The sequence below is a fragment of the Teleopsis dalmanni genome, chromosome 1 (assembly GCF_002237135.1).
Source record: "Teleopsis dalmanni isolate 2A chromosome 1, ASM223713v2, whole genome shotgun sequence".
Classification (NCBI taxonomy): Eukaryota; Metazoa; Arthropoda; class Insecta; order Diptera; family Diopsidae; genus Teleopsis; species Teleopsis dalmanni.
This window is the reverse complement of record NC_051846.1, coordinates 50,970,518-50,983,938: the sequence shown is the minus strand read 5'-3', so window position 1 is coordinate 50,983,938 and position 13,421 is coordinate 50,970,518. Positions and strand designations below refer to the sequence as shown.

Below are 13,421 nucleotides of genomic sequence, written 5' to 3'. Positions count from 1 at the left end.
AAATTTAACTGTTATAAAAATAAATTGTGAAATATATATAAATAAATATAATATATGTGAATATAATATATAAATAAATAAATTATAAATTATTTTATAAATTATTAACTTTGATATACAGATATTACATTTTTTTGTAATAATTGTTTTTTAATAATAATTGTAATAATTGTTTTAAGTAATACATATTTTATATTATAACATAAAATGTAATAATATAATTAATGCAGCACCTTCGTTCCGTAAATTTTAATTAATTTAATATATTCGTCTATTAAGGTAAAAATAATATTTTACTAAAAATAATCTGTCGTTTTAAATATACAATGATAAATAATAAAAAATAAAATGTAAAAAATAAATAAAGTAAATATAATATGAATATAAAGATCTGCTTACTTAATTATAATTATTTGTATGGAAATGTCATTATTAATAATATATAGCTGTATAGCTTTCTATATCTAATAGTATCTATTCAATTTTTAACATATTGGTCGGCGCGCATCGGATTACACTCCATCTATCTATTTAGGTCCCTGTTTTTTTCTAAATCTTTCTTTCAAAGGACTCTAATTTTTAATTATTTTTTTTGTGTTTTTTTTGTTGCAGTTATCTTAATGGCATGAATGACCTGCCTGCCCCATTAGTAAAGTTTACTATATCTTCAAGCATATCAAGTCTGATACTTGAATGAATAATAAATAAAAAAATTAATAAAAAAAATAAATTAAAAAATAAATAAAAATAATGCGTTTTAAAAAAAATTAACAAAAAAAAATCGATAAAAAAATTTATTAAAAAAATGTTTATTGAGCTTATATCAAGAAATAAAAAGTTCGTGTAGATTCATATTTGTTAATGTATAATGGATACACCCCTATCCTCTGGAGACCAACGAATAATTAAAAAAAAGCATTAAAAAAGTGATTAATTCTTAAAAACGACAAAGATCTTGACAGCCGCGAAAGGCATTGCTAGACTTTTTGATACGGTAAAGGCATTCTTCGGCTTAATTACAATAATTTAATTACAATAATTGGAGCACTCTATGCAAATTACCAGACAAGACAACATATTTGTTTCATCATGGCAATGCATCATCTCTCGATTTAGTGGTCAGCATACCGCAACTACTATTCCAAATAATGACCAACCTCAACCCCAGACTTGAATGAATTTTTCTGTTTTCAAAGCTCAAACTTTTGGTCGAAATAAAACATATCCCCATACGTATGATTTTTTGAAAATTCAAAAAATTCAAAATTTCGTTGGAAAGATGCAAATAACGTAACCTTTAAATACATTTCTTTCTATTTGACAAAATTATTTCTAATTCAATATTTACAAGAAATTTTTTGCATATTTCAATCTAAATTTATTTAATTTATTTAAGCAAAATAAATTTTAAATTTTAAAAATCCTCCATACCAACACTAAAGATAATCCAATTTATCTGATAAATTCTCACCACCAATGAAACTGGCTGTTTTCTTTTAAAAGTCACACCACATAAAATTGCTATAAGGAGAAAATAATTTTTTTGTCAGACTTTATTTCAACGTTTAGTTCTCTCGTTTAACCTACCTTTGATCTAAAGCACCATTTCTGCAAATGATTATTTTTTATGAGTTAATTTTTTTCTTTTTTTTCCGTAGATGTTTTTGTTCTTATAAATTTGCATATTTATTTACTTTAATATCTAATATTATGCGAGTTAACCTGTAGGAGACGGGAAAAAGCGCTTAGCTTAGTAAGTTTGACGGTGCGTATGAGCAACATATTTTTTATTAATTTCAACATTTTTTCTATGTGCATTTTATTTATTTCGTCGTTCCTTATCAAAACAAGATATTTTTTTTGTTTTTAGTTTAATTTAAAATTTTGTTATTTACAAAATTCTTTTCTTCGCTTCATAATTTTCGTAATTCCTGCCACCATGGCCACTTCCGGCATTGAAAGTTTGGCATCCTCTTGAAAATCACAACGTCTAGCCAAATGCAGCCAAGTTCGTTCAGGATTCAATGATAATGGAGTTTGTAACCATGTCACATAATCGATTTTTAGAGATCCTGTTAAAAGCTTTTAAAAAATTATTCAATTAAAATGTAATATTTACAAAATTTAAAACAAATTTAATGTACTGAGAAACAAAATTTTAAACAATTTTTGTAAATTAATTAAAATGCATTTGAAAACTATTAGAAATAATATTGGATATAATAGAGATACGCTTTAGTGTTACTTATAATAAAAATCATAAAACAATAAAGATAATCTATGTAAAATTATAGAAAGGGAGCAATTTCTTGTAATAAAGTTTACTATTAGTTGAATAATGTAAATAATTCGCATTAAATGTTATAGTTTAAGCAAGACTTTTGCATCCTGCAAATAAAGGAAAGTCATAAGATACTTGAAATTTATGTTATTTGCATTATTTGCTAATTTAATTAATATGTAACAAGTAAAGGCTTCCTGTGTTTGTTGTTGAAAATATATACAACTAAAGTAGGGTTGTTGTTAATTTTTCAAAATTAATTTCTTTATGATAAACCACAATATTTATTAAATTATTTTTTAAAAATTAAAGCATTTTATCACCGACCCAAAAAACAGCTTCATGCATCTTCATGAATACCTGTTTAGATTATAAATTAAGTCTAGAAATGGAACAGAAGATGAGGTAACGAAACTAGGCGTATAGTTGGTAGAAAAATATTATAATATAATAATATTCTCCGATCTCACATTAACCCATTAATGGCCAACAACTGATATTTCAATTAAATTAAATTTTAAAGGTGGATCATGTTTAGATGTTGATACAGATACAGTTGATACAGTTTGCAATGTATGTAAAAACTTTTATATTTTTAAAAAATAATATGAGTCGACAAACAAATCATATCTCTAAAATCAAAAAAAAAATGTTCATTTTCTTGATTTTCGAATTTTTCAAAACGCAAGCACCGCCTTCAAATTTCCTATAATCGTAAAAATATAAAAGTATATTTGAGAGCATTAACATAAAAAAATCAAATTTTCAAAAAAAAAACACCAACTATATTTAGTTATATTTGGTTAAATTAAGTGATATATTTATATATAGTTTCTTTTAAATACCCATTTAAAAATTTTATATATTTTCAAATATTATGAGTTACTATTATTAAATACTAACCTGATCAAAAGGTGTGTTTCCTATAAAGAACATAGTTTTTAGTACAGATTGTTTAGTTTCTTTTATATTTTGTCCCTGTATGCCTTGAAATGGACTGGGATCATTTTCACTTGTGCCCAATTGTTCCATAAGCCATTCTTTATTATTTTTTAAATAATTATAACAAACCTGTAGAAGATTTATCAAAAGATTTGAAAACAATATCATTTCCAATAAATTTAATATGAACTACCAACCTTTAAAGCTTGTTTACCGATATCCGTTGTTAACACATCGCTAGCCAACAGTTCAGCTATATAGTCGGCTGTACCAACATCAAGTTCCATAGCATAATTTGCAGGTGGACTATGGCTAAGACGATCTGAATCTGCAGTACCTAAATCATCAATTTTTATCGTACTAACAGCACTTAAACCGCCTGCACTACGACCACAAGCACCAAATCCATAATCTGTATCCAGTGTAATACTTTCACTAGCTTGCTTTAAAAACAAATCAATCTGATCTGTATGCTTATCATCTTCATCTACAGAACAAATAGCTTCAGAAAGTGAGTAACAAATCGATGATTTTGCATCGTTTTTCTCTATTATCAATAGGAAATAAATTAATACTTTGACCAGTTTATAAATGAAAGATATTGCATACCCTTTTCATATGATTCTGCAGATTTAATAAGCTCTGTATACAAAGCAGCAAATACTGATTGTAACAACACAGAATCACCTAAAATTATTGTATATTTTCCTAATAGTCGAAAAAGTAAATGCAAGCAGTAATTATATCACACTTACCTAGTGGTTTTGTAGAAACTGGTATTATATCTTGTAATAATGATGTGATTTTGTAAAGACCCTCTGGTATACAGTCCCACATTTCGGAAACACAAGTAAGTGCTAAAGACATTGCCTGATACATGCTTGCACCTGCTTCAACGGCATTAATTAACATATCAACTACACAGTCCAATACCGGATATACAAAATGCATAATAGCTTCTAACCAAGGTGGACGCTTTTGATTCCAAACCTAAAATCAGTTAAATATTTAGTTTTCATAAAAATTGTATTATGTGCTTTATGATGTTTTAATACTTGACGTTTATCTAAGCAGTCACTCCAACCACTTGAAGCAATTTCTTCCAATACCTTAACTAGACAAGCTTTTATATCAAGAGCCTTACCCACTGCGATCAATATATATGTTAACGATAAAACAATTTGATAGTTCGATTGACCGACTGGATCTAAACGTTATAGTATTTATTATAGAATATATAATTTTGTTATATATAAATGAATAGATATACCCAAATCATCAGCAATCAGATCAGATACATTAAAACATTCACTACGGCATAAAAATGCCTTACATTTTTGCGGTTCACTTCCATGCTCAGTAAAAGAATGTTTAGCTACATTTTTAAAATTTTCTGATGCTGGCAGATATTTTAATAAATGCCGTAAAATAATTCCTGATAAATTTGCATCCCGCATTAATAAAACCTTTAATTTACAAACATTAGCTGCATTGTTTATAATTAATTTCTGATTAACTTCACCTTTACTAAAAATGACCAATCTGCTTCAGGAAAAGAAAGTAGCACTTTTAATTCCAGAGAAATTGCGGTATTGGTATTTAAGTCCGAAAAGTCTGATACCCATTGACATGATTGATCTTTCGGAAAAAATCGTGGTAAAGCAAAGATTATCCAAGCACTTGGTAAACCTTGCCGTGAAGAAAACATTTCCATATTTTCTAGACCCTTACGGAAAACCTATTAAAGCATATTTTTAAATTAAGTTTTATACCAAATAATAAACACTAATGTTTCTCGAACTCTAATACCTACAAGTATATACATGAAATAGTATATAGTGGAATATTTAAGACATTAAAAAGTAGACAGAAATAAAATTTTATACCAATAGTCAGCATACGACGTGCTATCAGAAACATTGTGAGCAATCAGTTCAATACGTGAAGTTATAATGAGGCCCTAAACTATGCTCTGCTTTTGTTAAAAATAAAAACTTAGAAAAATATAATATAACTAATATAATAGATTATATCCTGAAATATTGAAATCGTTTATCTTCGATATAATTATTAGAATAAATCTTTTAAACCGAACACATCTTTTGTGCACAATATTGATCTTTAGCTTGTATATTGAATCTTTCTTAAAAATATTAACTCAGTTCACTGTTTATTATTTATATGGAGACATAACAATACAACTTAAGTTGTAAAGCCTTTTTCTGATAAGAACTGGACATTCACAAAGTCATCAATGTCAGAAAGGCTCAACCAATTTAAGTGATATCATAGAATGCAGTGACTTATACTGTAAATTAATTCGTAAGACTAGCCTAATATTAGCTAATATTATCCTCGCTGAAATGTAAAATTATTATGCCTGTCTTCTGCAGAATTTCTATACTTTTACTTCTCTATTGACTTTTTGTATATTCATGTCATTGGACGCATTCTGATACTACAGTATTAATATTCCTTGATGTATTGAAATCATTTTGAACTTGTGCAATTATTTAAGTATTTTGAGTTAATTGTACCAAAATCTAATAATCTGATCTGTTTTAAAATCTAATAATATGTAATTGATCGCGGAAAACATTACGATACCATTTATTGCTGCCTAAAATATTGTTGGGTAGCCACACATTGAAATTGAGTTTTTGACTTTTGAGCCATTTTGTTTTACTCCAGCTGTAGAAATATTCGATGGAAGTTAGAAATAGATACATAAAAGATACATATATTAGATACATAGAAAGAATAATATAATAACTTTGTAATATTGCCATAGCGTTGTAAATCAGAACGCCACTCTCGATTTGGATTATATGATCCCGATCATATATTCCGGAGATATGTATTGATAGGGCACTGTCTGATCGCATCACATGCGTACAAACTAAACCTAATTTATAAAGATGTTTGTAGAAAAATGCAACGAGCCGGATGCAAAATAAACCCTAGAGCATCTGATGTGCAAATGCCCGGCTCTCTTGAGAACTCGACAAAAATAGCTTGGGGCTATCAGTTTTACCGGACTAGAGCACATACCTAAGGTTTCTGCTGAAATCCTAATAAAATTCAATAATAACACGCGCATACTAAACAATGCACACTCTCGCTAAAAAAAAAAATTAATACTCTGATCAGGTATCGCAATGGATCTTAATAGTCTACGCATAGCCTTTTTACTCCGTCAGCATAACCTAACCTAACTTTATTACGTATTACAAGGTTATTAAAATAATGAGAGTGTAGAACTAAAAGTTTTACATAGTTTTTTTTCTGGTACCTAAGAAAAAGAACACCTAGCTCCGTTATAATCAGAAACCTAACTCAAATAAACTCACAATTTAAATTTAAACTATAGAATAAAATAAACCGTCTATTTAATATAGAAATACCTGATACTGTAACAAAACTATTTTTTACTTTTTCTAGTTATTACTTTTAAAGTGGGTACCTAAATATTATTTTTCTAAATAAATATTATACTTCCGAATTTCAAGTTAATAGGGAAGTAATTGTGCTTAACCTTCTTTCCTTCAAGATATCAATAAATTTAATAAAAACTTTAACTTCAAAAGTGAACATAAACACAAAATATTGCATTTAATAAACTAAATTCGTATGCTTTTGAAAAAGTTTTAGTTGGTTTATGTTAAAAAAATGTTATTTTAATATTATAAAATGTTTCAATTCGTATCTTTATGTAAAAAATTATTCAAAAAGGGGAATTATGAGAAATAAATAACTTTCATTCTATATACAAACCTTTGAGAGCACTCCAAGTGGCGCACCGCGTAGAAGCAGGCAGTAAAAAAGTTCTCTACATTTCGCATGTATATCACGGATGATGACACTTTGGTTTGTTAACTGAAGTCCTTTCATACATAAAATTTAAATTAATGTTAATTAGATGCAATTTACTCATAATCTCTCCGTTGATGGCTTAAAGTCTGCTGGAAAATGTTTGGTGTAGTTTGGCATTACATGAATTGCTATAAAAACCATTCTATGCGTTGTGCTTAGAAAACGCAAAGACTGTTTATGAATTATGTATTTTTGTATAAATAATTTAAGGGCAAATATTGTGGGTTAGAAAGAGCAGCAGGAATGCAGCAATATTAAAACGTATTAAACGAAGCTGAAAAATTAAATTCCATATATGAATTGCAGCATATATTATAAAGAATTGTAATGAATTCTTTATATTTATTTATAAACTATACATTTCTAAATTTGATTATTTACCTATTTAAAATTATTGAAATATTTTCACTCTACGAGTTTAGATTTAAGTGAATTACAGTTTTTGTTTTTTTATTACTTTACTTGCAAATAGATTATTTAATGCTTTAACGGATATGAACCAACTTGGTCCCTGTGTGTGTTATTATATAGATTCACAATATACCTGTATGTTTAGTTTAATCCTAAATTTCAATTCAGATATAGAAGGTTTATATGTTTCGAAAATAAACAAGAAAAAGTTATAAAGAAATAACTTTATAAAAACCAAGATAGATTTGGATCAAACTTGGCATATATAGTTGTTATTATACAGGTTGTTATAATATACACATCTATTTATCTCAAATATTAAACCAGAAAACAGAATATAACAATCCTAAATGACTTCATAAAAACCAAGTTAGATTTGGATCAAACTTGGCATATATATTTGTTATAATACAGATCACAATATACACATGTCTTTATCTCAAATATCAAACCACAAACCAGAATATAACAATCCCAAATAACTTCCTAAGAACCAAGATAGATTTAAACTAAACTTAAAATATATATTTGTTATAATAAAGGTAACAATATACACATGTATATATCTCAAATATTGAACCAGAAACCCGAATATAATAGCAAAAATGGAAAATGGAAAAATGGATTATTTATAAAAATCAATAATTTAAGAAAACTTTATTTAATTTGATATATGTAAATTTAAACTTTCAGCTAATTCTATTCAATTCATATTTTTAGTAAAATTAATAATAAAGTAGAAAAATTACTTTTTAATTCCTTCAATTTCTTTAATTAATCCTCAATCACTTACACTCTTACTTTTGAGCGTCACTACTCAGAGGTATTTTAGGCATCCATTTCAATACTAATGCAATAATCTTTTCTTCGTTGATATCAAGTTTTTTCGTTCATAAAATTGAGAATATTTTCTTTTCGGAAAAATTTCTTTTATTTGTATATTTCAAATTTAAAAAATCAAGAAATGGAAACAATTGAGAATAATTAAATAGTAGAGTATGTGGTAATCTCACAATAGATCCGACAGTCGCAGTGCCACATCCCCTAACAATAATAATGTGGTAATCTTCATACATACGATCGAGGGTTGATTTCAGCTGTTACTATCATTATTTAAACATTTGATTTTTATAATTATCCTTTAAAAATCCCTTCAAAAAGTATTTAATAAGCAAATTATTAACAAATTTCATTTAATGAAAACAGAAATGGAAACAATTACAAATATTTCAATGTGTATGGTACTCTCCATTCATATGATCTAGAGTTAAAATCAGCTGTTACCGTCATTATTAAACATTAATTTTACCAAAAAAATAAACACGCAGAGTGGCGAATGAACAACGTAAAATATGTTTTAAATCTTAAGATTTGAGTAGTCATGGATCAAAAGTAGCTAAATCACATAATAAATATGAAATTTGTTTTTAATTCCAATATTTGAAAAGTCGTTAAAATAAACTGTTTAATCACACAAAACATGCGAAATTTATCTTAAACTTTTACATTTGAATAGTCTTAAATTAACAGTTGAAACACCTTATTAACGTGAAATTCATCTACAATCCAGATGTTTGAGATGTTGCGAATCAAGAGCAGCTACATTCCTAAACCAAAAGTAAAATTCGTTTTAAAACCCAAAGTTTGAAAAGTTGTCAAGTGAACCCAACTAAATCATGCGTTAAGAAGTTATGAAGAAAGAGTGTATGGAACTATTGAATAACATAATAGAATAATTGAAGAGGGTTGTTTACGACAAGAGGCATAATAAAGGAAATTTTAATTATTATAAAAACTATAATTAAACCACTCACTCCAATATACTAAATGCGTAAATGAATAATATTTGTTTGTACATTCATGCTTTAAAGTTCTGTACGTAGTGCTGTGGAACGATATCTTCCCAAATTAATATCTCTAGATAAACTTTCTGAACTACACCAATATTAAATCACTATAACTAAAACTATATCTAAAAATATTTTACAAACTGTTCTTATATATGTTGTCATTTAAAAATAGTAGTTTTACATCAAATCTTTTGGAACAAGAATAGTTATAAGGACTTAATGCCTACCTTTAAAATGCAAGAACAAAATGTCAACTCATTAGTTTGTCTATTATCTATTATTGTCTATTATCTTATTGTCTATTGTCTACTATTATTTTGTCTACAAAAATGTTTGTCATGAAAACAATTATCTGTTGAATAAGTTGAAATTATTAAAATGGTTTTTGGACCAAATACCACATAAATGTTTATAGGGTATAATAGTTATTCCTAGTTATAGAGCAGATCGCATACAATATGTTACTTCAACAATCTAAGAAGTTATAACTGTTCAGGCGGAATGAACTTTGCTAAACGTAAAACATACAACAAAAAAAAGGAAATAACATATAAGAATTTACTTTTACATATATATATAAAGTGTTTAAAGCTTTAATCGTAATAATATCGGGAGATCCAAGTAATAACTTGTATTAAAATTTGTTTTACTTTATACAGCAAATTTATTTTCCTGCGAGTCATTTCCTGAATTACATTTTCGTTCACTAAACAATAAATCAAAAAGTATTAAATTTGCCATAATTTAATATTTATTATAGTTAATTATTATAAAAGTCATAATTAATTAATATATTCGATAGTTAATTAAACAAAACTGATTGCTAAAAATGCTGCTTCTATGTTAGAAAACGATAATTGCATCTGACGCAATTATTGTTTTTAAGAACTAGAAATGATAATTTTGAACTACGAAGTGATATAAGAAAATGATTTTGGAAAGACTTAATTACATATTGTCTACTATACTATATTTTACTATATTTTGATTACTATATTTTGACTATGCGATAGTGTGACTTTGTCGTTCCTTACAGTAATTTTAAAAAATGCTAAAGTGGCAATGCAAACAATTGGTTACAAATACAAATGAAACTTAAAAATGATTTAAAGTAAAAATATTTTAGCTAGAAAAATAACATAAATTTTGAAAAATACTACATATTAAATAAAAATTAAATTATATACTGGTTAATCTCGTCGATTAAAACATTAATATATAAAATTATAACAAAATTATATCCCTGGTAAACATAAGGCACTTACCCACATAAGCCTCACCACTTTCACATATATGCGGTAATAATTCAGCAACACAAAACAATAAATTTGTTATGTCTACCAAATGCAATTGCGCTCTGGCATTACTGGTCACAATTTGCGAATACCTTATAGTGAGGATACTTAAAGTTTCATTCAGCATGCCCGCAAATATGCGTTGCGCCATTTTTGGTGGCACGGAATTCCATAAATCATCATTTGTGCCCCGCATATAATGCCACCACATTTGCACCGTATAAGAGCCACGTTCCGATTCGAAAAATGGTTCCGTGTCCTCCCAGTTTAAACAATCTGCATCTTGCACAATATAAAGCAACAAGAGGCGGCAGTGTAAATCCAATAAGCGTTCTGCGAGTGCTTCTGACATTTGCGAGTATTGCTTTAATGTCAGCTTCGTTTAGTAAATACATATTAAATAGTAAATATATTAGATAAATAAATTTTTTATCTTTAATATTTAGGTATAAACACCTTTAATGCACCACCTTTCTCATCTCCCTTTGGTGGACAATATTTAGTTGTAGATACTTGCAAATATATGTCCAAACAATTTCTAATTAATGCCGATGCACCAATCGTAGCTGTTAATACTGATAAATCAGCATGATCCAATGATTCTTGTGATAGGACATGTAAATGTTCCAACAGTAAATCAGCAGATTTTGTTACCAAGCTCACAAATTTTTCTGGATCTGAATTCTTAACGGTCACGGAGGTCTAAATAGGGAAAGGAAAATTTTTTATTTAAAAAATGTTAACATATTATACTGTTAGATTACATACAGGGTCATGGTTATCAAGTTCTTTTTCTGTATGCAAAAGACCGGAATATTTTCGATATGAGGCATAATATTCATCTTCCCACCTGAAATGTAGAATACGTAATTCAATATTCACTTAATCAAATAGATATTTATCTACCATAACACCATTTTAATAGCTGCGAAAGATGCAAACCTTGGAAAATCTAATTTACCACCAACAACTCCAGGACAAATAGGTTCTTGAAGAACGCTTTGATGCGTCTATCGAAATGTGAATTAATAGATTAAATAAACAAAATTGTATTGACTGATGGAATTTAGATATAAATAAAGCTAGTGTAATCTTAAGATACATTAGGTGTGATAAAACCATATCCTTTACTCAATGTTTAATAAATAAATAAAATATTTTTAACGATATAAACCAGGAATAATAATGTAAAGCAAAAGTTATGTAGAAAAAGGAACACTTGCATTTAACTAAACTTAAATATGATTAAGTTTACGAGTAAATAATACAAATAGTATATAATATTAGAAGGGTTTGAATAGAAATGAAAAGACAAAAATAAACCTTTTAGTTAATTTATTGATGTTTGGCTGAGATACAATGCTGTTTCGAGTATTGCCAAGTATTGCCAAATTTCAATAAATTAACTAAAATTTTTGTTGTTGTCTTTTCATTTCTGTTCGAATCCTTCTAAATTTTAAATAGTTTCTTTTCTTCATAAGATACGTCACTTTCGGTTCTTTCTAAATAATTATTTTGTTCATGAAAAAAATTATCAGTTTGTTTTTTTATTAGAGCTTATTTCTCTTCAAATCGACTTTTGCCTTTCCTACATGCGGTGAACAAAGACTTAGTTTTGATATTAAACCCGATTTTTTACAGTCCATTTGATATCTTGAATAATATTCCTTTTCCTCTCTGTTTTTGTATTTTTCTCTATTATGCATTCTTCATGTTAAACTGGGATACCTATTCATTGTCAGAATTTTATCTTGTAACTTAAGTCGACTGGATTCAGTTAAGCTTTTCTGTCTGTGTGGGACATCTTTCACACTTATAGAATAAAATTATTTTCAAAAATAACAGCAATTCTTAAACTTAATTATCAGACCTCCTCTATTTTCAACAAGAATTTTTTATAATCGTTTAATGTCACATGTAGAATTTGTAACGAATCAGCTGCCCATACAAGGTCATCTATATATACTTAGATACAAATGCTTGATCGTACATTGGCTATGGAGATAGCTATGGCTATGGCAATCTTATATCTATCTTATACTTAATTATCAGACCTCCTCTATTTTCAACAAGAATTCATACTCGTTTAATGTCACATGTAGAATTTGTAACGAATCAGCTGCTCATACAAGGTACAAATACAAATGCTTGACAGTACATTGACTATGGGGATTTAGTTCCCTGTTCTTGCTACCGCTGTGGTATTTGTATATACAGACGATATTGTTTTAATAGTTAATTCATTATATAGGCTACAGGTAGCAATGAACCAGACTTAAAAATATATATCAATTTCTAATAAGGATTCCTCACTTTCGGTCAATGCTATCCGTAGACTATATAACGATTCGCCTATTAATACAATGTTGTCTGTAATAATTATTGATAGTACATTGACTGAGGTTCTAACTCTCTGTTTCTTATTTTTTTGTATTTAATGGCATCCATAAATGTGGCAAGGAGCATGTAGCTTAAAAATTCTCTTTGTCTTATACCTTTCTTTATTTGTCATTTGTGACCTTATTTCCTTATGTATAACAACAGATTTTCATTCATTTTAAGTGTCTTTAACGTAATTGTAGGTTGTTTATATTTATGTTCCAGATCCGATATTTTTATTGTGTATCACTTCTTATTAAAAATGTGCAGACTTTATTTATTATAATATCTCGGTGGTCGAGGAATGGATTTTCCTATACTTAATTTTTTATACAGTACCTTGAATTTCTTGAAATATTATGTCATTTATATTATGTATTATGTCGTAAA

The 13,421-nt window shown here is 27.5% G+C and overlaps 1 protein-coding gene across 1 annotated transcript; it reads right to left on the bottom strand.

Annotated features, from left to right (window-relative positions):
- Positions 1-1,887: 1,887 nt before the first annotated feature.
- LOC119681086 lies at positions 1,888-12,358 on the bottom strand. Its single transcript, XM_038094163.1, has 14 exons — positions 12,245-12,358; positions 11,559-11,662; positions 11,421-11,502; positions 11,109-11,354; positions 10,623-11,028; positions 6,998-7,107; positions 4,746-4,961; positions 4,494-4,689; positions 4,279-4,430; positions 3,979-4,213; positions 3,833-3,910; positions 3,421-3,770; positions 3,185-3,352; positions 1,888-2,082 (listed from the first exon to the last, which is right to left on the bottom strand). The coding sequence occupies exons 1-14, from the start codon at positions 12,356-12,358 to the stop codon at positions 1,888-1,890; spliced, it is 2,652 nt and encodes an 883-aa protein (XP_037950091.1).
- Between the last annotated feature and the right edge of the window lie 1,063 nt (positions 12,359-13,421).

Bases quoted from the DNA above. Each gene is read 5' to 3' on its own strand.
- LOC119681086 (XM_038094163.1), bottom strand. From the start codon at position 12,358: ATGCATAATAGAGAAAAATACAAAAACAGAGAGGAAAAGGAATATTAT. The intron at 11,663-12,244 runs GTAGGAAAGGCA...ACATTTCGATAG, and splicing joins TAAGTCTTTGTTCACCGCAT to ACGCATCAAAGCGTTCTTCA. The intron at 11,355-11,420 runs GTATGTAATCTA...TTCCCTATTTAG, and splicing joins AACTTGATAACCATGACCCT to ACCTCCGTGACCGTTAAGAA.